Below are 26,068 nucleotides of genomic sequence, written 5' to 3'. Positions count from 1 at the left end.
CTACCTAACAATGTGAAAAATTGCCCATGTATGTCTGCTCACCAAAAGCAGGACAAATCCAATCTGGCCAATTAGTGCCCTATTAGTCTACTCTACAATGATGCAATGTGCTATCAAGTGGCGCTTGTACAGCAGTAACATGCAAACCAAAGTTCAATTTTGGTTCTGCTGGGGTCTTTCAGCTCCACATCTCATTACTGTCTTGATCCAAATATGGATTAAAAAATCTCAAAACCAGAAGTAAGGTGGGGGTGATTATACTTGACAACCAGGCCACGTTATATCACTTGTGGCATTAAAGACCCCTGGCAAGGTTGAAAATGATGGAAATCGGGGGTAGAATTCCCTACTGGTTGGAGTCAAACATAGTATAAAGGAAGATGGTTGTTGGTGGTTAGTCATCTTAGTCCCAGCATATCAATGCAGGAATTCTCATGGATAATGTCCTCAGCCAACTCACCTTCAGCTGCTTCATCAATGACCTTCCCTCCATCATTGGGTCAGAAGTGGGAATGTTTCCTGATTATTTCACAGTTTTCAGTACAATTTGCTAATGGGGACCAGACATGATGGCCTCCCCAGTGGGACTAAAGGCCACTGAAAGCCTCTGTGTGCTTGGGCAGTGCTAGCCTGACACTGCCAGCTGGGCACCCTGGCACTGCCCATCAGGTACTCTGGCAGTGCCAAGAGATGGGGCCTGAGGGGGTGGAGCTTGAAGAGGACATAGCCTGATGGAGGGGAAAGTTTATCAGAGGGGTGGGAGGAGGGCAATGAAGAAAAGTCAATGTAACATCAAAAAATTAACTATATTCTTTCTCCACAATTGCTGTCAGATCTGCTGAGATTTTCCAGCATTTTCTGTTTTTGTGTAAGGGTCAATGTAGCATAGACAATCCACCTAACCTGCACATCAGGGAAAATATGCAAACTCCACTCAGAAAGTCACCCAAGGCTGGAATTGAACCCGGGACCCTGGGGCTGTGAAACAGTAGTGCTAACTAGATTAGCTACCTTTATTACTCCATTGGTGGTTGCCACTCCTTCCAAGATATTACAGAGGAATTAGAAGAGTTGCCCAAACAAAATAAGCCCCATGATGTGATTTAGCTGGAATGATATGTAAATTATGTACATTGTATATTACGTTGAGCAGCATGATGGCACAGTGGTTAGCACTGCTGCCTCTCAGCGCTAGAGACCTGGGTTCGATTCCTGGCTTGGGTAACTGTCTGCACAGTCCTGCATGTACTCTCTGTGTCTGTGTGGGTTTCCTCCAGGTGCTCTGGTTTTCTCCCACAGCCCAGAAGATATGCTGGTTAAATGCATTGGCCATGCTAAATTCTCCTGCAGTATACCTGAACAGAGTGTGGCAACTAAGGGAATTTCACAGTAGCTTCATTGCAATGGTAATGTAAGCCTACTTACGACACTAATAAATAAACTTAAAAAATTGATAATAATAAATCAAATCAAATTGTAACACTTCATTCCAAGAGAGACATCAGAAGAATTGACTAAATAACTAAGCCCCAGGAAGAGATTTAGATGGAATAATACGCATTATTTCTCTGGACTGGGGGCTGTTTTGCACTGGCTGGGGTATATTTTGAGAAAGGCAGATGGGCCGCGTGTTGGTGATACATTAATTTGGGCCTCTTGCTCTCGCCGTAGGGGATTCTGAGTCTGCGCAGTTGGAGGGGAGTTCTGCGTCTGCGCAGTTGGTGGGAAGCTCTGAGTCTGCGCAGTTGGAGGTATTTTTGATGGAGGGGTGGCTGAGAGGGAGTGAAGGTGCAGCAATGTCGTATGTCTTTATCAATGACTCCTGCCAGACCGGCCTGCCGCTGCTGCAGGCCTGCATCGACGGCGACATCGCGTACGCCAAGCGGCTGCTGGAGAGCGGCTTCGACCCCAACATCCGCGACAACCGGGGCCGCAGCGGCCTGCATATGGCCGCAGCCCGGGGGAACGTGGACATTTGCCGCCTGCTGCACAAGTTCGGGGCCGACCTGCTGGCCACCGACAACCAGGGCAATACCGCCCTGCACCTGTGTGGCCATGTCGACTCCATCCAGTTCCTGGTGTCCAACGGCCTCAAAATCGACATCTGGTGGGTGCTGGGCGGGGGAGGGGGGAGATGTTGGGCTGGGCTGAGGGACTCTGACCATCCTGACAGCAGGAGGAATCCCTGTAAAGTTTTTACTTTTCACTGTTGTCAGCATGACATCAATACACTGTCATGTTCACAAATGTTGGCAATGACCAGATAGTCTGCTTTATTTTTGTTGTGATGCTGATTTGAGGGATTGGGGTGGCATTAGTGGCAAGCAGTGCTGCCTCACAGCATCAGTGGCGTGGGTTTGATTTTGTCCTTGGATCACTGCCTGTGTGGAATTTGCACATTCTACTGGTGTCTGCATGGGTTTCTTCTGGATGCTCTGGTTTCCTCCCACTGATGTGGAGATGCCAGCGTTGGACTGGTGTAAACACAGAAAAAAGTTTCACGACACCAGGTTAAAGTCCAACCAGTTTATTTGATAGTAAACCCACAAGCCTTCGTCAGGTGTGTGGAAAGTACTTTGATCAGATCTTCTCTGTTCAGAACTTTCCACACACCTGATGACGGAACAACATTTCCGAAAGCTTGTGGGTTTACTATCAAATAAACTGGTTGGACTTTAACCTGGTGTTGTGAGACTTCTTACTGTGTTCCTCCCAGAGCCCAAAGTTGTGCAGGTTAGGTAAAAGCAAATTACTGTGGATGCTGGATTCTGAAACCAAAAGAGAAAATGCTGGAAGATCATAGCAAGTCTGGCAGCATTTGGAAAGAAAGAAAAGAACTGATGTTGAGTCCAGATGATCCTTTGCTCCGGACGCAACGTTAGCTTTTTTCTCTTCTTACGGATGCTGCCCAACCTGCTGAGATTTTCCAGCATTTTCTTGATTTATTATTCACATATATTAGCATACAGTGAAAAATATTATTTCATGCACACTATACAGACAAAACATACTGTTCATAGAGAAGGAAAGGAGAAAGTGCAGAATGTAGTGTTATAGTTTTAGTTATGGTGTAGAGAAAGGTCAACTTAATGCAAGGAAGATCCGTTCAAAAATCTGACAGTAGGGAAGAAGCTGTTCTTGAGTTGGTTGGTACGTGACCTCAGACTTTTGTATTTTTATTCTGATGGAAGAAGGTGGAAGAGAAAATGACCTGGGTGCATGGGGTCCTTGATTGTGCTGGCTGCTTTGCCGAGGCAGCAGGAAGTATAAACAGTCAGTGAATGGGAAACTGGTTTGCGTTATGGATTGGGCAACATTTAAGATCCTTTGTAATTTCATGCAGTCCTGGGCAGAGCAGGAGCCATATCATGCTCTGATACAACCAGAAAGAATGCTTTCTGTGGTGCATCTATAAAGGTTGGTGAGAGTCTTAGCTGGCATGCCAAATTTCCTTAGTCTTCTGAGAAAGTAGAGATATTGGTAGGCTTTCTCAACTATAGTGTCGGCATGGGGGGGGAAACCAGGACAGGTTGTTGGTGATCTGTACACCTAAAAATATGTGAATCTCTGGAATTCTCTGCCCGTTGAAGTGGTGGAGGCTGCCTCGCTAAATATTTTTAAGACGCGGGTTGATAGGTTTTTGATAAGCGAGGGGATTAAGGGTTATGGGGAGAGGGTGGGAATGTGGAACTGAGCCACGAAGATCAGCCATGATCTTATTGAATGGCGGGGCGGGCTAGATGGCCTACTCCTGCTCCTATTTCTTATGTTCTTTCAACTTCGTCCCTGTTGATGTAGACAGGGACATGTTCTCCTCCTGTGCAGGTTAGATAATTGGCTATGCTAAATTGTCCCAAGATGTGTAGGTTGGGGGATTAATGGGTAAGTCTGTATGACTCTTCTTTGAAACTTTTTATCCTGCCTTTATATTCAGTTTCCTTTACAGTAACAATAACATTTCCTTTGTGCCTCACCCTAGCTGCTTTTTAATAGGAGAGATGTTTCCAAGTTAAGAAGTCCTGCCTACTACCTCTTAACAGCCTAGTTCTAATTTTAAGGATTCCCCTCCCCACCCCGGTTTCTCTCCCACTAGAGGAAATAGTTTATCTCCATTTCCTTTACCAATTGCTTTAATCATCTGAAACAGCCTCCCTTAATGCTCTTAGCCCTAAGAATATAAACCTGGTCCATGAAGTTTGTCCTCATTTAATCTTTTTAGCTCCAAAATTATCCTAGTGTATCTGTGTTGCATCCCCTCCAATGCCAGAGGAATCTTTCTGAAGTGTGGTGCTCACAATTGAAGTTGATACTCCAGGTGCAGTTTAACTAATTGCAGTATAACTTCCAACTGTCTTGAGATGCAGGGAATGTCTCCCTGGAATATTCCCTTTAAAAATTCCCACCCGTTACTGTTTATTAATTGTTAATTAGCTCATTGAAAATTAATTGACCTTTAGTCATAATCATCATAATGTTGGAAAAGTTGGTACCCTGTTCTGATTGCTTTTTAGCTTGCCAAAGCAGCTATTGTTGCCTTTGTATATTTTAATCCTTCAGAAATGTCCTGTGCTGTTCATAGAATCTCTACAGTGCAGAAGGAGGCCATTCGGCCTACCGAGTCTGCACTGACCACAATCCCACCCAGACCCTATTCCCATTAGTCTACAAACCCCACTGACACCTAAGGGTCAATTTAACATGGCCAATCCACCTAACCCGCACATCTTTGGACTGCGGGAGGAAACTAGAGCACCCAGAGGAGACCCGTGCAGACACAGAGAGGACGTGCAAACTTCACACAGTGACCCAAGGCTAGAATTGAACCCTGGGTCCCTGGCATTGAGGCAGCAGTGCTAACCACTGTTCCGCCCTTTGACTGCTTTCACACTCCACCTTCCTTTTACAATATGTAGCAGTCGTACACTTTTCCATGGGTCAATTATGAAGTAAAAAGTCTGACAACACCAGGTTTTAGTCCAACCTATTTATTTGATTGTTGTCAGACTTTTTACTGTGTTTACGCCAGTCCAATGCCGGCATACCCACATCAATTATGAAGCCCCTTCTTTAAAGTGATGTTTAAGCTGTCATGTCAATGCATCATACCAATGTTTACATATTCAGAGACTAAATTTTATTGTTCAGCATGGCAACTTTTCACAGTTGAGGTAAATTACCTTTTAATGGCAACAGCTCAACAGATTGGCGTGAAGTTGGCACTGTGACAGCTTGTGCCAATAACTTGGCCCCTCCACAGATGGTTTATGGCTTTGGTGGTTCTGGGAGGTGAGGAGTGAATGTCTTTACCCCAAATGGACAGAGGTAACATGTTTATTGAGCATCATTGGCAGATGTGTGAGGAGCAGGAGGCTGAGGAGATTTGACTATGGTGTGGTGGGCAGGAGGAGTTAGGTAGCTAATTAGCTCACTTTCTTTTTAAAAATTAAATTGTCTGTAGTAGGAAATTGCAATTTGAAACTATCTAGCTAAACATGACATTTTTGTAACTTGGTACCATGGACGTAGACAAGCCCTGTGAATCTGTGCTCATGATGTGTGGTGTTTCTGGCTGTCAAGCGGTGTTTTAATGGAATCAGCTGAGAATCTTTGCAAGTTTATTTCGTAGAAAAATAAGTCAAAATATGAAAATGTAAAAAGAAACCTGACAGAACTGCAGAGAAACTCAGCCTCTGTTGAGAGAACAGCTGCATGAATGCTTCAAGATGTGGAGATGCCAACATTGGACTGGGGTAAGCAAACTAAAGTCTCTCAACACCAGGTTAAAGTCCAACAGGTTTATTCGGTAGCACAAGCCACAAGCTTTTGGAGCACTACTCCTTGAATGTTTCAAGTACAGAACCTTTGTTACAACTGGGCAAGATTACTCAGGCACTTCTGGCTGAAAGGGTTGGTGAATTTGTGATTTAATCCTTAGCGCATCTATTTGAGTCAATTACAATGTAACACTATATAAGGAATTCATTGACTTTGGGCTGATCTTGTCACCATTTGTATTGCTACAGAGCTTCTACTGTTTCATACTTCAATAGATGCATTAATTTGTAGTTCACTATCAAGCTCTCTTGTAATTTAGGACCAAGCAATTTATACTTGTGACAAATAATTAAAATAAAAATGATCTCTAAGAGTGCCATGGTTCAAACCTTTCACCCGCAGCATTGCTTTGCTGGAAATCGGAAATTCATGGCTGAGGGAAAAAAATGAGTACCCAAGCTTTCCTGCAGTCTGCCACCTTATCTCTTCTTCCTCACCCATTCTCATTTTGACTTTTCTGCCCATGGCTAATTGCACCTTACACCGAGAGAGTTTAGTATAAGCTACAGAAACAATATCTCAAACTTTCTGTGAGAGCTAAACACTCTCCCCATTCCCTTGACTTCAGTAACTCTTCCCTCGCAACAAGCAGAGGTTCTTCACAATTTGGGGCCAATTGTTGGTATTTGGCTAGGTGGGTAGACAAGTTGACATTTTGTGAGGTGCAGTGATTTTTCACAGTAATGTCATTGGCAGATGTGTGAGGAGCAGGAGGCTGAGGAGATTTGACTATGGTGTGGTGGGCAGGAGGAGTTTGGTAGCTGATTAGCTCACTTTTTAAAAATTAAATTGTCTGTAGCAGGAAATTGCAATTTGAAACTATCTAGCTAAACATGACATTTTTGTAACTTGGTACCATGGACGTAGACAAGCCCTGTGAATCTGTGCTCATGTAAGTGTACCTGTGACACTAATAAACTTTTGCCAGAATGTGGAGCTGGTTGGGGCTTAGATTTCTTCAAGAAGAGAGATAGTCAACTAATGTGGAGCTGCTTTACTGCACCAGTGCCTTCTGTTTTCATTTCCCCATATGTTTTTTCAATTTTTTGTATTTGTCTTGGGCCTCTTGCTCTCTTGGGTATTCACACATCATTTATTTCTTTGCTGTTTTATTTCTTTCAATTAGTTCACTGGGGTGAGGGAGAATAATTTGCATTTATATGGCACCTTTCACAAAATCAGGATACCCCAAAGTCTTTTACAGTATACTTGATGTGAAGTAACTGTTATAGTATAGAAAATGTGACAGCCAATTTGCACACAGCAAGGTCTCACAAACCACAATGAGATTACCTGGGATTTCTGGTCATTGTGATATTAGTTGAGGGCTACATATTGGCCAAGATAACTGGGGGAAAAAACTCCCCTGTTCTTTGTTATAGTATCATGGGATTGTTTACACCTATCTGTGAAGGCAGAAAGGGACTTGGTTCCAGCATCCCATCTGAAAGATATTATCTTCTACAGTGTTGAAATCTTTCAGTGCTGCACTGTTGTTAACCTAGTTTTGGGTCCAAATCTTTGCTTTGGGATATATGTGTTTAGATGGATTGGCAATGCTAAATTGCCCCTTAGTGTCAGGGGGACTAGCTAGAGTAAATGCATGGGGTTGTGGGGATAGGCCTGGGTGAGTTTGTGGTTGATGCAGACTTGATGGGCCAAATGTCATCCTTCTGTACTGTAGGGATTCTATGATTGTGTATGATTCTTTGTTACCTATCCTTAACATATAATTAGAATTGTTCTGGGCTGTGGAAAGTCTCAATGCAGAGATGCTTACAATGCATGATCAGTGCAGGTACGTCAGGGTGCTGCTAGCATCAATTTCACAGTTTAACTCTGCCGTGAAAGTGTGAGAGTTTCTCCAGTCACACATCCCAGAGACTGTACTTCTTGATATGGGACATGTTTTGACAGCTTTATAGCCAGAAACTGTCTGTATGGGATAAAAATGACCATGGACTCTCCAGTCTGTCTTGTTTGCACAGTTCCATTATTCTTATAGTTGGTTTCAGTGATGCAAAGTTTCTTTGACTACCATTCCTATGACCATTTTTGTTTAACCCTCAAAAGATTTTTATTTTGATTTGGGCACTTTGCAGTGAGAGCATAATACAAAAAACCAAGGAAGGCCCATATTGTAGCTGATGATTGATGCTCTAGATATGGTTCTATTTTCTGTCTGCATAGATGCACTGTGGGTCAGCAGTTTTGCAGGAGCTTATAGAAATACCAGCAGTGTTTAAATCTTTTCCAGTGCAGCATTTAAGAACAGGCAGTTCAGACTGATTTCCGGGGATGAAAGGATTCACCGTGCAGAAGGAGACCCATCGAGTCTGCACCAACCACAATCCCACCTAGGCCCTACCCTTGCAACCCATGCATTTACCCTAGTTAGTCCCCCTCATACTGAGAGGCATGGCTAGTCCACTTAACTTGCACATCTTTGGACTGTGGGAGGAAACTGGAGCACTTGGAAGAAACCCGTGCACGCACACACACAGACCCAAGCCAGGAATCGAACCCAGGTCCATGGCATTGTGAGGCAGCAGTGCTAACCATTGTGCTGCCCCAGATTGATGTATGAGGAGAGATTGAATAGTTAGGGCTTGTACTCACTGGAATTGAGAAGGATGAGGGGAATCTGATTGAGGTTTTTAATATTTTAAAAGGAATTGATCAAGTAAATGTAGATCAAATGTTTCCTCTTAAGGGGCAATCTAGAACAAGAGGTCACAGGTAAAGGTTGAGAGATGGTTGATTTAAAACTGAGATGGGGAGGAACCAGTTCTTGCAGAGAGTGGTGAATTTGTGGAACTCGATGCGCCACAGAGCGGTGGAATCTGAATTGTTGAATTCTTTCAAGAAGGAGGTATTAATATTTCTAATTTAAAAAGGGATACGGGGAACAGGTAGGAAAGCGGATTTGAGACAAAGGAAAAATTAGCCATGATCTGATTGAATGGCAGAGCAGGCTCGAATGGCCTATCTTGCCTAATTCTACTTCTAATTCATGAATTATGTTCTTAGAACTATGTTTGGATGTATATTTTGATTTTCTATTTGATCCTTAGAATTAAGTCTGGATTGATTTTTGTAACTTGTTCAGAAGTTATACATGAAAACGCGTTGGTCACTGAGACCATTTTTTCTGAACAGTGACTGGACACAACTGAACACGGCCTCTTGCAAGTCATTATCTCTTTTTTTTTCTTTGTAACTCAAGCAACCATCATGGTGCCACCCCACTTGTTTTGGCAAAACGTCGAGGAGTAAACAAAGATGCCATCAAGCTGCTGGAGTCCTTGGAGGAGCAGGAGGTGAAAGGATTCAATCGCGGAACTCACTCTAAACTAGAGATCATGCAGACTGCAGAAAATGAGAGGTAAACATTGAATTGGAAGGAAAGTCTGAGCTGGAAGGATAATTTTCTATGTTCGGAGTCAGAAATTATTTTGGCGCTGATTATAAACTTTTAAATGATTAACTTTTGATTTTAGAATCAGTTGCATTGTTTTAAGGATACCACATTTCTATTCGTTTAGCAAGTTGGATTAAATGACCTGCAAGTGTATGAATAATTTAACTTGCAAATCTAACTATGTAGCATTCTTGAGTTTCTTGTTATGACTGAAACTAGTCCTGGTCTTCTGCCAGATCTCAGCCCAAACTGCTGTTGAGTTGGCTGCTTTAAAATCGGCATGACCTTCACTGCTCCTGCCTTAATCCCCGGTCCTCGTTTCCTGTTCCTCATGAAATGATGCATCTCCTTGACTCGCTTGATGCCCCCACTGAGATCAGGAATTTGCTGTGAGGCATGTGCATAATTTATGTAATTTTGGAAAGCATGTTTCTTGCTGCTCGGTTTCTGTTTTGCCTGTTATGATTTGGAGACTTGTTTTACACCAGTTCAAATGTATGTTTGTAGAGGGATTGCCCCAGTTGGTTTAGCTGATTAAAACAGTAAGTCTGAACCATGCATAGCTAGAAAGTCCCAGATTTGACACCTAACCTTTACTGAATTGGATGATCAGAGCTGTGGTACATCCCACTGTTGGTCACTGTGTTGTGAGGCACGTAGAAGGTTAAGTAGTGATTTACTTGCATTTTTTAGGATTTAGCTGTGAGTTGATGAAATAAAGAGGATGTTTTCTGCTGGTGGGCTAGTCCAGGACAAATGATCAAATCTTTAAAATTTGAGCCAGGGTGTGCAGGAGAGAAGGTCAGAAGCACTTCTTCGTGCAAAGGGGAGAAGAAGTACGGGAAAACTCTCCCACAAAAGCAGTAAAATTCTAGCTGCATTAATAATTTAAAATCTGAAATGAATAGGCTTTTGGTTGAGGATTCTGGGACTGTACTTGTTGGAGTTTAGAAGAATATGGAGGGATCTTATTGAAACTTACAGGATACTCTAGACTTGGGTAGAGTGGACATGGAGAGGATGTTTCCACTTGTAGGAAAAACTAGAACCAGAGGGCACAACCTCAGGCTAAAAGGACGATCCTTTAAAACAGGTGAGGAGGAATTTCTTCAGCCAGATAGTGGTGAATCTGTGGAATTCTTTACCGCTGATGGTTGTGGAGACCAGGCGACTGAGTGTCCTTAAGGCAGAGATAGATAGGTTCTTAATTGATAAGGGGATCGGAGTTATGGGGAAAAGGCAGGAGAAAGGGGATGAGAAAAATATCAGCCATGATTAAATGGCAGAGCAGACTGGATGGGTTGAGTGGCCAAATTTTGATCCTGTGCCTTATGGGCTTATGTTTTGCTAGCCAAAGGTAAAAAGGGGCTTGGACGGAGTTTGGATAGAGGTCAGCCATGATCTCACTGAATAATGAAACAGGTTTGAGGGGCTGAATGGCCTACTCCTGTATATTAGTGGAGAGGAAGAAGTTGCTGAGGGGTTTTGCTGTGGGCGGCCATTCAGTGTCCCTGGGTAGGGATGCTGATGTCATCAGGGATAGCAGAACTTGACTGAGATGCCCATTGTAGATGAATAGCCTACTCAGTATCCACTGTCTTAACTTACAAAAGGAAGGATGGTTGTTTGAAGTCTAGAGTCATCCCCTCACTGGGTAGTAAATATCTTCAAGCACAGAATGAAAGAAGAAGACGTTGAAAGCTTGTTAGTAATAGAATTTGACTAAAGTGTTGCCTGTTGTAGTTCATTTTTTTTAAACCATCATCAATATTCAGATTACACTAAAGGATTTTTCAATTATATATATGAATAAAAATAATCAAATCTTAAAGATTGAAGCCCAACATTACTATAGAGTAGCTGCTGCACACAGTCTCTTAAATTTTAATGTTTTTTATGGTCGGTGTACAGAGTAAAAGCTGTAAAGCTGCTGGAGTTCCAGGCATAGGGCCTGGGTGGGATTGTTAACAGTGCAGACTAGAAGGCCAAATGGCCACCTTCTGCACTGTAGGGGTTCTATGATTTCTATGAAGTATGGTTGCTTGTTTCTCCCTGACTCCGACCCCCTGCATTCCTCTTTGCTCCCAAAGGATGCAGGTAAAATTTGGTCTTCTTACCCTCCAAGGTCTTTAATCTAGCCAAATTTTCATGCTTGTATCTGCCAATATATGGCATCACAGCATCCAATATGTAGGGTTTATGGAGTCCCTGATCTCAGTTGCACATTATAGGAATATACTGAGTTAAGGTTGATGCTTCCCCACAGGAGGGGGAGTTGTTCCCTAACTACTCTCTTGCATCTTCTAGCGAGCAGGAGACTCAGAACAACACCATCAGAGGCTGGGAAACAGACCATCAGCCCCTCAGGTAAAGTTGGTGTGTGGCTTGCTGAGAAAAATAATTTGAACTTATCTGTGAGAAAATGGTTCTCTTTGTCTTTTTCAATTGATTTTTAAAAAGTTAAATGGAATCTCTTGAAACTTAAACGTAACATTTTCCTTTTATGGTAATCCAAATGAAGGTTTATAAATAAATTATCATTGATCATGCTCTAAAGTTGTATTGATGATCCATATTTTCTCCCCCTCTCATCAAGCGCCATGGAGAGCCACTCGCTTCTGAATCCGAACCTTCAGAATACAGATGGTGTCCTTTCCAGCTTCCGCTCCACCTGGCAGGAGTTTGTGGATGATTTGGGCTTCTGGAGGGTTCTGCTGCTCATTATTGTCATCGCACTGTTGTCTCTTGGCATTGCCTACTATGTCAGTGGAGTCCTGCCTTTTGTGGAAAACCAACCTGAACTGGTGCATTAGGAACTCAACACCGCCGACTCTAACCGAGTTTGATCTTTGTGACCTACATCGGCAGTCAAGAAAGCTAGCGGACATGTCAGCCCTTGGTGGTCAGCATTCCAGTCACCTAAAGCTTTTTGCTACAAAGACTGAGTGCTCATGTTCTTGGCATTGTTATTAATTTCCTGAGCTTGATTTCCAGTTCTCACTTAATTACAGCCAACTAAACAAATTGTTAGCGTTACAGTTTTCAAAAGCAAAGTCTTGGTATGCATTGAGCCTTGTAGTAAAAAGAAATCTGAAGATAGAGTATCAAACTGAAGTGCTTAATATTGCTAAATGCTCATTTTTACCATTTATTGAACTTCCTATTTGTATTGTATAGAGGTGAAAATATCTGTTGAAATGTGTTTTTGTTCCCTGTCATTTCCTTGAGAAAATGTAGTAAATCACATTCCTATGTGTACAAATTGAAGAATTTAGAACAATGGCTTCATGTTTTAAGATTAATGTTGATCATAGTGAAGCAATATGAAGTACAGTAGGACTGATCTTAATCACTGCGTTATTTAAAAATGAGTCAGTAAAATTTAAACGCCTTGATCTTTGTTTTGCAGCTAATGTTTTTTTCATGGTACAGACCTGAATAAACTTTATGTAGAACACAATATGCACTTTTAATTGTAATAATGTAAATTTTACATGTATTCAAGCAAATTGTTATACTCAGTATAATGCAGTAAATACTAGTTATATGAACTGCTTGTGCTTGTGTTATTGAAACTATATGTAAATCTTACCTGCATCATATGTATATTTTAAGTTTATAGAATTGAAGTAGTAAATTTTAAAGAAACTAGACTCCACACTTGTAGCAGTTAATTTTCAGTATCAGAGGTTGTTAGTCAGTAATTAACAGCTAGCTTATTGTTTTACAGATATCAAAACTGGAAATAATTAAGCTTGTCACAAAGCTCCTTTCTAGTGTGCCACTCCCACAATTTACTAGTGTTCACTATCTCAAATGAGGCAAGTTACCATTTTCTTAAGGCTAACTTGGTCAGCAAGTTTTGGGTTTGTTTAATGGTGTATCAGTTCCTTGCCTGAGTTGCTCCACCATTTCCACATTTTAAATAGACTGAGCGTACAAACTTCCTGAGCCTGCTCCGCCATTCAATATGAACATGGCTGATCTGATTATAACATCAACCCCACATTCCTGCCAACCCCCAATAACCTTTCACCACCTTTTTAATCAAGATGCGATCAAGCTCTGTCTTAAAAATATTCAAAAATTCTACTTCCACGAGTTTTTGAGAAAGAGTTCGAGAGAGACAACCCTCACAGAAAAGATCATCTCCGTCTTAAATGAGTGACTATTTTTAAACAGTGACCCCTCGTTCTGGATTCTTCCACAAGTGGAAATGTCCACTCCATATCCACTTTGTCAAGACCCCTTGGGATGTTCAAGGTTGTGATTAAGTCGCCTCTTTTCTAAACTCTAATGGATACAAACATAACCTCTCCAACTTTGCCCCAAGGCAACCCACCCTTTCTAGTATTAGTCTGGTAAACCTCTGAACTGGTTCCAATGCATTTATATCTTTCGTTAAATAAAGAGATCAATACTGTGCGCAGTATTCCAGATGTGGTCTCACCAATGCCTGAGTGCCATTAACCTCATTAATTTTGAAAGCAAAATCTGATTCAATAGTTTGCAGTTAAAACACAGCTGAAATATTGATACAGCTGAGATGGGAAAAATATCATTGACTATTTTGTAACATACTGAATATTCTCATCTTACCTCTGGTAGGATGATTATCCATGATGTATTTCCTCTGGTGCAATGTAACATTAAGTCCAACAAGTAACTTCTTTCTGGATTTTTTTCCAGCTGTTGCTGCTCTTGTGGCATTTGGTGATGCAACAGTTTGAGGTTATTAACAGTCAAGAAATTGTAAAAATGGAAAGTGCACAATTGACCACAGTGCTTGTCTTAGAGCCTTATCTAATGGAATGTACTTAACTTGTAAAAATGTGGAACATAAGAACATAAGAAATAGGAGCAGGAGTAGGCCAGCTAGCCCTTCGAGCCTGCCCCGCCATTCAGTAAGATCATGGCTGATCTGAAGTGGCTCAGTTCCACTTTCTGGCTTTCTCCCCATAACCCTTAATTCCCTTGCCTACCAAAAACCTATCCACCCGTGTCTTAAATATATTTAGCGAGGTAGCCTCTACCACATCAACGGGCAGAGAATTCCAGAGATTCACCACCCTTTGAGTGAAGAAGTTCCTCCTCAACTCCGTTCTAAACTGCACCCCCCCCCCGACCACCACCTTATCTTGAGACTGCGACCTGAAGTCCTGCTGTCCTTTCTGAGCGGGAAGAATCTCTCTACCTCTACCCTCTCCATCCCCTTCATTATCTTATATGTCTCTATAAGATTCCCCCCTCCCTTCCAAATTCCAACAAGTACAAACCCAGTCTATTCAACCTTTCTTCATAATTCAACCCCCTCATCTCCGGTATCAGCCTAGTGGAACGAGAGATTAACGGCTCAGAACCAGAGAATACAGCAAACTAGCTGATACGTCAATTTGTTTACAACTAGTGTGATTGCAGAGTTGTATTTTCAAGTTGAGATTAATAGTGCCACAACAATGTAAAAGGGCTTTCCTCTGATCTGAGAGCTAACAATTTATGTGTGCATGTAGCTCCCGTTTAATTTGCAATTGACTCAATATAACAATAATCACTAGTAAAGCTTATCTTAAACAAAATAAAGGTTAATTTATTATAAGACTATTGCTGGAAGTTGCAAATAATGCAATAGTGTTAACTAAATACAGATACAAGTACAGATAAAGAGAAGATATCTTAAAAGATAAGATTTCACATCAGTTTGCGATATTGCGGGTTCATTTCTTGAACTTCTTTCTGAAGTGAAGGGGTTGAAATTTGATTAGCAGCTGCAATGGCTTGTGAACTCAAGAGTTTTGAGTTTTCCTTCATAGGTGGACTCGATAAATAGAGCAAATGCTGGAACAGAGTACAGGTTCCAAAACTTTATTGCCTGTTTATTTCTCAGCAGACCAGGGATGATTCTGTAGATATCTTACTATAATTCCTGATGGCAGAGAGAAAAACAGCTTTCACACGCTGCTCAAGTTAGCTTAGCTGTGGACTGGAACAGACTTCCTGATGCCTTCTGAGTTCTCTGTGCATTGCTACACAAAATGGCTTCTTGCCCCCTTTATACAATTCAAAAACACAAAATGGCTGCTGTTGAATTGTGTCTGGGGAACATAATTCCATTCTTTGTCCTTTTATCCAAGGTAATCAACCTTTCAAATATCTCAGCCATTTAACTTGAATGGGTCCTGTTCTCTCACGCTTGGGGTGATAGGAAAGATCTATTCACATCTCCAGGGAAGTCACTGTCAACAAATTTCCATTTACCCTGGTGGAAATGTACATTGGATTTCACGTGTTTGGATACGTCTCCTTGCAATCCACTTGCACTTTCTAGAATGATCGCATTGCAGTTGTAAAAGGTCAGGTGATTTTGGCAGCCATCTTTAAGGCTTCATGGGATTAACTTTATGACAAGCCTTATAATATTACAAGCACACGTTTGTGACAACAGGCTCACTTTCAGGATTCTCAGACTGTTTCATTTGACGAACTCAATCTATTATTGATTTCAGTTGGAATGTAAAATGTTTGATAGTCATTCCAGGTTGAATATACAGGAATAATATACATTACAGTGAAATGTGCTGTTGATATATCAGCTCCGAGATCAAAAGTTTTTTTAAAAAAGTTAAATCTTTAATGGCGTTTTCAGTGAAATTCTATTTTTCTGTGTTCTGTTTACCAGTGTTTCATTACAAAATTATTTTCACCAATTAATGACCTTGTTTATTGAATGAAACCTTTCAACCTCCTGAAATAGAATAATCAACTGCATCCAGAAGCGAGAAAATGTGTTGGCCTACGAGGAGAAGTTGGGAGAGTGGCACTAGGTGAGTTAGTCTTGTAGAAAGGTACAACTAGCTGAAAGATCTGTGCTGGAACCATACCACAATTTTATAATAAATATTAAACTTACATGCAGGGCAACAAACCTTTAGTGGTGTACATTTTCTTTGTGTGACTCGATCTCTGATCTAAGAAATCCTTTTTTAGTTAAACGTTATTCACCTTGGAAATTTTGACCTTACAAATATATTTTTTTGCTGAGGAACCTTTCAGGGTGGCCAAGGTCGGTCACAGTGAAAAATAAATGAATGGATGGTTGAATTCATCTTGAGACTTCATAGGATACCATATTTTATAGAAAACAGCAGCAGGAGTAGGCTCTCTGAGCCTGCTCCGCCATTCATTTTGATAATGGCTGATCATCAAATTCAACATCCTGATCCTGATTCTTCTATCCCCACTCCCCCTATATCTTTTGATCCCTTTAGCCCCAGGAGCAATATCCAAATTCTTCTTGAAATCACATAACATTTTGGCCTCAACTACTTTCTGTGGTAGTGATTTCCACACGTTCACCGCCCTCTGGGTGAAGAAATTTCTCCTCACCTCAGCCCTAAAAAGTTTACCACTTATCCTGAAACTATGACCCCTAGTTCTGGACTTCCTCACCATCGGGGACGTTCTTTCTGACTACCCTGTCTAACCATGATAGAATTTTATACATTTCTATGAAATCCCCTCTCTTGTAAACTCCAATATAATCCTAACTGATTTACAATAGTGATGCTAATGTCAAACCTATGTACATTTGTGGATAAATCAGAAATTATCATCTTAAACCAATGTGCATGACTTTTCATTGATAGTGGGCTTCATTATCCGACCAAAAAAGATTGAGCAGTCCTAGTTTAATGCTTCCAGGACTAACAATGAGACAATAATGCAACTTGAGTTTATTTATTAGTCACAAGTAGGTTGACATTAACACTGCAATGAAGTTACTGTGAAAATCCCCTAGTTGCCACACTGCAGCACCTGTTTGGGCACACAGAGAGAATTTAGCACAGCCAATTAACCTAACAAACACGTCTTTCGGACTGTGGGAGGAAACCAGAGCACCTGGAGGAAACGCAGGGAGAGAATATGCAAACTCCAAGATGGGAATTGAACCCAGGTCTCTGGCACTGTCAGGCAGCAGTGCTAGCCATCGTGCCACCCTATGCACATCTATTCAAACATTCTTTCATACAGTGAAGACAACATTTCCATAAGTGTCAGGTTTTGTTACAGGTGGAAAGCAACAAAATTGTGGCTGCTTAAGTTCCTCCACCCTGAAAACAATCAAAATATTTTAATCTTCAAAGTTTCGTAATCAACCAACTATTAAACTAAATTATCTTAACTGAAGTTTACTTAGCAATATGTTTTCCAGCCTTAAATGAGACAGCTTCAATTTAGCAGATTTATACATTGTGTATTATCCACCATAATACTCCTTTCATAAGATCATAATATATAGGGATGTGGGGGGTAGGACCTGGGTGGGATTGTGTTTGGTGCAGATTCGATGGGCTGAAGGGCCTCTTTCTGCACTGTAGGGTTCTATGATAATTCAGAGTAGAAGTAGGCCATTAGGTTCTATCAGCCTGCTCTGGCCTTTCACAGAATCATGGCTGATTTGATTGTGACCTTTACTTTCCTGTCTGTCCCCCATAACCCTCCAAAGCTGCCTTTACATTTGCCCCTTGGTTTGTTCATTTAGTTGAATTGATTTGCCCGCAAATAGCTCCTTTGTTGATCAAAAAGCTATCTAACTCGGCCTTGAAAATATTCAATGACCCAACTACTCACTGTGGAAGAGAATTCCAAAAATTAACAATCCCTGAGAAGAAATTCCTCCTGATCTACATCTTGAACGGGAGACTCTTTATTTTTAAATGGTGCCTCCTACCTCTGGATTCTTGCAAGAGAGGAAACATCCTCCCAAATCTCACATGTTTTAGTAATTTCACTTCTCATTTTTCCTAAACTCCAATGAGTATAGGCCCAACCTGCACAGCCTTTCTTCATAAGACATCCCCATTGTCAACCAAGTGAAACTCTGAACTGTTTCCAATGCAAATATGTCCCTCCATTAATAAAGGGGCCAAAACCAAACTGTACATCATACTCTCGGTGTGGTCTCACTTTGTACAGCACAGCAAGTCATTCCTATTTTTATACTGCCTTCATTTAAGTTTAGGAAACTATTATTAGGCTCACATTCTCACCCTCAAATTGAATGTGAAATTCATCGGCTTGGGTAGCTAGGCACAAATGAACTGCTGTTCCAGTGGTAACGTGGACTTTCATTGCTCCTGAGAGCAGGAGACCATTTGGATAGTTATGTTTCTCAAGGCTGATCATCATTCTGCTTGCTGTCCAAATACCAAACATCTCAGACTGTGCCCACTACTGTGTAGATTTCTCAGTAAGTAAATCCAGGTTTTGCTGATTTCCAGTGTTGTGTGGTTGATTTCATTCCAAGGAAAAGAGAGACCCTGCAGGTCTGTATTCTGTTTACTGCTTGACTGCATTGTACCCTCTATAGCAAGACCAATATAGTTTTGCTGTTCAGTTTCTGCCATACATCAATTCTGTTAACACTGTGAATTTCATTTTTTTTCTCTTGAAAATACCTGTAAATGTTCATGCTCTCCTTTAATTAAAGTTTTAAATGATATAGTCACAAATAGGTTTACATTAATGCTGTAATGATGTTACTGTGAAAATCCCCTAGTTGTCACATTCCGGCACCTATTCGGGTATACTGAGAGAAAATTTAGCATGGCCAATGTACCTAACCAGCATACCTTTTGGACTGTGGGAGGATACCGGAGTACCCAGAAGGAACTCATAGAGAGAACATTCAAACTCCACACAGTAACCCAAGCCGCGAATCGAACCCAGGTCCCGGGCGCTGTGAGGCAGCAGTGCTAACCATTGTGTCGCCCGCGCTCAGCTTCTGAAGGACGATGTTAGCTACCCAAAGGAAAACACTTAATATTGTTGAATATATTAGTCTGGAAAAACACATAAATCAACAGAAAAACAAAGAATTTAGCATTCTCAAGACAACCAGGTAGGCCAACCGGTGCCCATGGCCTTCAATTGAAAATCAATATTTCAACTGGACAATAGAATGTGTTTAAGCGAACCTTAAGAAATGCAAGTTCCCTCTCAATTAATTGCTGTGTATTATTTTCTTTTACTTCAACCTTATTGTAATCTTAAAACTGATATTGTAAGAATGTATTATCAGTGGTAATGTGGGAAATAACTTGGCAATTTTGAAAATAAATGTGAAACTGTGGGTTATAGTTTGCTGAGAGATATATCTTGGGAGTTGATCTGTGGTTTTACTTGCTGTTGCTGCTTGATTATCAGTAGAGAAAAAAAGAGAACTAATTGTATGATTCCATTTGTTTAGATTAGGTATTCAACATCTGTACGAACCAGATGACAAAATGATGTTTGTATAAGTTCAAAGATTTGGTTCTGTGTGGCATTAACCCTTACCCCTTTGAATAAACAGAAACTCTGCGGGGATAGGCCTGATGACATGTGCAATATCTTACCATAAGGAGCTGCAATAAAGCACTCACTTCATTACTGTGCATTTCAACAGTCGCTTAAGGGTTTTGGCTTCTGCCCAAAGTAACTCCAACAGCAAGATTTGAGAATAGCTTCAGGATTATACGGGGAAATTGCAAAGGTAATAAATATTATTCATTTTTTAAAAAATGTAGTGACTCTTTTTTGAAACACTCTATCTCCGTAACTCTTCTTCATATTACTGACTCCTTCCCCCTTATCTTCAGCCTTGGATTATTCCCCCATGCAGTTCCAATGTCTTCAATTTCCTAATTGCACTCTATGCATAATTTTGAAATTTGCACTGCTCCCTCTTTTTCTGTCCCTCTTATATTGGCTCTTTCAGTTTCTCCTTCATCCATGGTTTTTCACTCCGTGCTCTTCTCTCTCACTTCTCTTTACCTCTTCCCCTTGTCTTTCTCATTTTTCTCTCATCCATTGTCCTCACTTTAACATAAAAAATAGGAGCAGGAGGAGGCCATTTGGCCCTTCGAGTCTGCTCTGCCACTTATTACAATCATGGCTGATCATTCAACTCAGTAGCCTAATCCTGCTCTCTCCCCATTACCTTTGATCCCATTTGCCCTGAGTGCCAAATCCAGCTGCCTCTTGAATACTTTCAATATTTTGGCATCAACTACTTCCTGTGGTAATGAATTCCACAGGCTCACCACTCTTTGGGTGAAGAAATGTCTCGTCAACTCCGTCCCAAATTGTCTTCCCTGAATCGTCAGACGTGACCCCTGGTTCCGGACTCCCCCACTATTGGGAATATCTTCCCTGCATCTAGCCTTGTGTAGTCTTGTTAGAATTTTACAAATCTCTATGAGATCCCCCCTCATTTGTCTGAACTCCAGCAAAAACAACCCTAACCTGGTCAACCTCTCCTCATACATCAGACCTGCCATCCCTGGAATTAGCCTGCACTCCCTTGAGGGCAAGAACATCCTTCCTCAGAAATGGAGACCAAAATTGCACACAATACTCTAGGTATGGCATCACCAAAGCCCTGTATAATTTACTTCCATTCAGATCTCTATTTATTCCCTACCTCTTTTTTCACGTTCCCCCTCTTGATGTCTTTGAATTGAATTCAACTTTATCGATACCAAAATGAACGGATTTAGTTTGTGATGCTGGCATGGTTCCACTTGTTGATAAAAACTCTTGTGAAAAGAGGGTAAGAATTGTGTTTTCAAAAAGATACATGATTGAATGGAGAAAGGAATTATTAGCAACAAGGAATGAGAAGGAATAGAAGACAGGCACATGTGGAAGGCAAGACTAGAAAGTGAGGCAGATGGATGAGTTGATGGCAAACATGGAGTGCCCAGTGGAGTACCAAGAAATACAACTTCCAGATGACAAAGAGTTCTTATTTGTTGAAAACAGCATGGGGCTCATTCTGTCCATACTCAGATCAAAAATAACTTCCGTCAACATGAGCACACTTCCTATAAACTAGACAAGGGAGTATTTAATGTATGGCAGGACACCGGAAAACTCAGATGAACAGAGGGATCTGGGGTAAATATTCACAGATTCCTGAAGTCAGCAGAGCAAGTGAATAAGATAGTTAAGAAGGCATTTGTTTATTAGTTTAAAGTTTATTTATCAGTGTCACAAATAGGCTTACATTAACACTGCAATGAAGTTACTGTGAAAATCCCCTAGTTGCCACACTCCAGCATCAGCTTGGGTACACTGAGGGAGAATTTAGCATGGCCAATGCACCTAACCTCATTTGGGATACTTGCTTTCATCAGTCGTTGTGCAGAGTGTAAGGGAAAGGAGGTTATGTTGGAGTTGTACAGTTGGTTAGGCCACAGCTGAAGTACCGTGTACAGTTCTAGTCACCTCACCATAGGAAGGATGTGCTAGCACTAGAGTGGGTAAAAAGGAGGTTCACCAGGATGTTGCCTGGGATGGAGCATTTGAGCTATAAGGAGGGACTAGATAGGCTTGGATTCTTTTCCTTGGAGCAGAGAAGGCAGAGAAGGACATGATTGAGGTGTATAAGATTACGAGAGTTATGGACAGGGTGAATAGGAAGTAGTTACTCCCCTTGGTTGAGGGGTCAATCACGAGGAGGGGTAGTTTCAGGGTAAGGGGCATAAGATTCAGTGGGGATTTAAGAAAAAACTTCTGTCAGAGGGTTGTAGGAATCTGGAATGCACTGCCTGTGAGGGTAGTCGAGACCAGAAACCTTACAACCATTAAAAAATATTTGGATGAGCACTTGAAATATAATATTCAAGTACATAGGACAAGTGCAGGAAAATAGGATTAGATTTTTGATTTGATTTATTATTGTCACTTGTAATAACAGAAGTGAAAAGTATTGTTTCTTGCATGCAGTGCAAAACACACTGTTCATACAGAAGGAAACAGGAGAGTGAAGAATGTAGTGTTACAGTCACAGCTAAGGTGTAGAGAAAGATCAGCTTAATGCAAGGTAAGCCCATTCAAAAGTCTGACAACAGCAGGGAAGAAACTGTTCTTGAATTGATTGGCCGGTGACCTCAGACTTTTGTTTCTTCTTCCAGACGGAAGAAGGTGGAGGAGAGAATGTTTGGCATGCTGGCTGCTTTGCTGAGGCAGTGGGAGAGTCAATGGATGGGAGGCTGATTTGCATGATGGATTGGGTTACATTCATAACCTTTTGTAGCTCCTTGTGGTCTTGGGCAGAGCAGGAGCCATACCAAACTGTGATACAACCAGAAAGAATGTTTTCTATGGTGCATCTGTAAAAGTTGATGAGAGTCATAGCTGACATGCCAAATTTCCTCTGTCTTCTGAGGAAGTAGAGGCATTGATGGGCTTTCTTAACTATAGTGTTGGCATGGGGGGACCAGGACAGGTTGTTGCTGATCTGGACACGTAAAAACTTGAAGCTCTCGACCCTTTCTACTTGGTTCCCATTGATGTAGACCGGGGAATGTTCTCCCTTATGCTTCCTGAAGTTGATGCCAATCTCCTTTGTTTTGTTGACATTGAGGGGGAGATTATTGTTGCTGCATCAGTTCTCTCACTCTTGTACTCTGTCTTGTCATTGTTTGAGACCCGACCCACGATGGTTAGTGTGCCTTTACCGGCAGATATTGTCAGTGCAGACTCGATGGACCGAAGAGCCTTTTCTGCACTGTATGACTCGATGGAGGAAGTTTTCCCATCCCATACACCACAGGAATCGCAGCAGGTGGGGAGGGAACCATGCAAAGGTCCATTGATCTTGTAGAATCCCTATAGTGCAGAAGGAGACCATTCGGCCCATCGAGTCTGTACTGACCACAATCCCAACCAAGCCCTATCCCCATAACTCCATATATTTCCCTAGCTCATCCCCCTGACACTAAGTGGCAATTTAGCATGGCCAATCCACCTAACCAGCACATATTTGGACGGTTGGACAAAACTGGAGCAGCTGGAGGAAACCCACAAGGAGAATGTGCAAACTCCACATAGACAGTGACCAAAGCCGGGAATTGAACCTGGGTCCTTGGCACTATGAGGCAGCAGTGCTAACCACTGTGCCACTGCATCACCCCACAGTGGTAATTTCCAGTGTTTGGGTCTTCATTGCAAGAGGATTTGAGTGTAGGAACAGAAATGTTTTCCTGCAATTGTACAGGGCATTGGTGAAGCCACATCTGAAATATTGGTGTTCTTATCTGAGGAAGGATGTCCTTGCTATAGAGGGAGTGCAATGAACGTTTACCAGGGCTAATTCCTAGAATGGCAGGTCTGATATATGAGGAGACACTTAGTCGATTAGGATTACATTCATTGGAGTTTAGAAGAGTGAGAGGGGATCTCATAGAAACTTACAAAATGTTAACAGAATTAGACAAGTTAGATTCAGAAAGAATGCTTCTGATGGTGGGAGAGTCCAAACCTAGGGGCTGTAGTTTGAGGATAAGGGATAAACCTGTTAGGACTGAGATGAGGAGAAATTTCTTCACCAGAGGGTGGTGAATGTGTGGAATTCACTACCACAGAAAGTAACTGAGACCTAAACATTGTCTGATTTCAAGAAGAAATTAGTTATACCTCTAGGGGCTAAATGGATCAAGGGGAAGAGGGGAATCAGAATATTGAATTTGATGATCATCCATGATCATAATGAATGGTGGAGCAGGCTCAAAGGGCTGAATGGCCTACTCCTGCTTCTAGTTTCTATGTTTCTATGATCTCACGCTTAACAGCTGAGATCTTCTCAACATTAAGCTGAGGAACTCTGAGGGTGACGCGGATATCTTGAAAGTTGCTGTCTGCTAGACGCTGTTCAGGAACACCAGTATCTGATGATGGATGCGATGGGCTAGCTGGAGTAGAGGGCCCTGCTCCACGATCACTGGTTTCCCTGATGGGCTGAAGGGCCTCTTTCTGCACTGTAGGGTTCTATGATTCTATACTCACAGGGGGTTGGCGACGAGTATGCCGATCATTACCCCCCGGAGAGGGTGATAAAAATCAGGGATCACAACAATCCAGAATTGAAGGAATTCAGAAATCCCAGCAGGTTGTGAGGCTGGAAGAGGTCACAGGTGAAGTGGAGGGAGGCCATGGAGGGACCTGGGTTGACATGCAAATGGAAGATGACCACAGCTTACAGATAATTTGGCAGATATCGTGAAATGAGAAATAGTGACAAATCCTCACCATGCAATTTTCTGATTGGACACAAACATTTCCATTACTTTTATGAATCCAAACTGTTCTCCATTCTCCTCTTCATACAATTATCAATCGCTTAATCCTTGACATGCCCCTCACAACCAGCATCTACCTCTCTTCCTGTTCCACCTTTGAGATCTTCATTGTTTGTACAGTGCCTTGGATTTTTTTTATCTTGAAAGCTCCATATAGAATCCATAGAACCTCTATAGTGCAGAAGGAAGCCATTCAGCCCATTGAGTCTGCACCGACTCTCCAAAAGAGCATCTTACCCAGGCCCCCTCCCTACCCTATTCCCATAATCCCACGTATTTACCCAGCTAATCCACCTAACCCGCACATCTTTGGATTGTGGGTGGAGGAGCACCCGGAAGAAACCCACGCAGACAGGGCAGAACGTGCAGACACCACACAGTCACCCAAGACTGGAATCGATCCTGGGTCCTTGGCACTGTGAGGCAGCAGTGTCACCCTGCTGCCCATCGTGCCGAATGTAGAAACAGGGTAGGTCATTTAGCTCTTCGAGCCTGTTTTCCCATTCAATGAGATCATGGCTGTTCTGCAACCTAACTCCGTGCTCATTTGTCCCACGTTCCTTCATGCCTGTGGGTAACAAAAACCTATTGATCCCAGTGTTAAGATTAAGAGCAATAATAACATCGATGGCTATTTGCAGAAGAGAGTTCCAAATGTTTACCACTCGTTGTCTCACATGTTCCTGAATTTCATTCTTGAAATTATCCAACTGGTTGAGTTATGCAGTTAAGAATGGATGTTTTAAAAATTAAAAAAGTCAATGCCTCTACATATGGCAGCATATAAACTTGTTCAGAATAATAAGAAAGAACTATACAGTGCTGATTCCTAGCCCTTATTTAGACCCACTACTTATTGCGCATATATAGTTTCTATCCCTCTGTTCAACTCACATTCATGCATCTATCAAGATACACCTTGAATATTGTTAACGTGCCTGCTTCCACATCTCCACTGGCAGTGCATTCCAGGCATCCACCACCCTCTGCATGAAAAACAATACCTGCACGTCTCCTCTAAACTTTCCCCCCCCTCACCTTCAATCTGTGCCCTCTTGTAGTTGATCTTTACACCCTGGGAAAACAGCTCCAACGATCCGCTGTATCTCTGCTTCTCGTAATTTTGGGTGGCACAGTGGTTAGCACTGCTGCCTCACAGCGCCAGGCACCTGGGTTCAATTCCCGGCTTGGATTACTGACTGTGCAGTCTGCATGTTTACCTTGTGTCTGCGTGGATTTCCTCCGGGTGCTCCATATTCCTCCCACAGTCCAAAAGATGTGCTGGTTAGGTGCATTGACCACGCTAAATTCTCCCTCAGTGTACCCAAACAGAAGCCAGGATGTGGCGACCATGGGATTTTCACAATAACTTCACTGCAGTGTTAATATAAGCCTACTTGTCACACTAATAAAATATACTTAATGTGCCTGCTTCCACTATCTCCACTGGCAGTGCGTTCCAGGCATCCACCACTCTCTGTGTGAAACAAGTCTCCCCAACTTTCCTCTCTCACCTTGAACCTATGCCCTCTTGTAGCCGACCCTTCCACCCTGGGAAAAAGTCTCTGACCATCCACCTTATCTCAACTTGAACTTGTCCATCTTGTAATAGACCCTTCCACCCTGGGAAAAAGTCTCTGACTATCCACCTTATCTCAGCTTGAACTTGTCCATCTTGTAATATACCCTT

At 41.9% G+C, this 26,068-nt stretch overlaps 1 protein-coding gene across 2 annotated transcripts; it reads left to right on the top strand.

Annotated features, from left to right (window-relative positions):
- The first annotated feature begins 1,721 nt into the window (after window positions 1-1,721).
- LOC145342342 (ankyrin repeat domain-containing protein 46) lies at window positions 1,722-12,807 on the top strand. Of its 2 annotated transcripts, XM_080187849.1 has the most exons (4): window positions 1,722-2,107; window positions 9,062-9,220; window positions 11,564-11,623; window positions 11,853-12,807. In XM_080187849.1, exons 1-4 carry the CDS (start codon window positions 1,761-1,763, stop codon window positions 12,067-12,069), a joined length of 783 nt encoding a protein of 260 aa, XP_080043975.1. In that variant the 5' UTR covers window positions 1,722-1,760; the 3' UTR covers window positions 12,070-12,807. The 2 variants fall into 2 exon arrangements, with proteins under 2 accessions (XP_080043975.1, XP_080043977.1); XM_080187851.1 differs by lacking the exon at window positions 11,564-11,623.
- The last annotated feature ends 13,261 nt before the right edge of the window (window positions 12,808-26,068 follow it).

The sequence above is a fragment of the Carcharhinus amblyrhynchos genome, chromosome 4 (assembly GCF_965287045.1).
Source record: "Carcharhinus amblyrhynchos chromosome 4, sCarAmb.v2.hapA, whole genome shotgun sequence".
Classification (NCBI taxonomy): domain Eukaryota; kingdom Metazoa; phylum Chordata; class Chondrichthyes; order Carcharhiniformes; family Carcharhinidae; genus Carcharhinus; species Carcharhinus amblyrhynchos.
The sequence above is the reverse complement of the archived record's forward strand: the minus strand, read 5'-3'. Positions and strand labels throughout refer to the sequence as shown.

Coding starts and splice junctions, on each gene's coding strand:
- LOC145342342 (XM_080187849.1), top strand. CDS start 1,761: ATGGAGGGGTGGCTGAGAGGGAGTGAAGGTGCAGCAATGTCGTATGTC. Junction 9,221..11,563: donor CAGACTGCAGAAAATGAGAG/GTAAACATTGAA, acceptor TGCATCTTCTAG/CGAGCAGGAGACTCAGAACA. Junction 11,624..11,852: donor ACAGACCATCAGCCCCTCAG/GTAAAGTTGGTG, acceptor CCTCTCATCAAG/CGCCATGGAGAGCCACTCGC.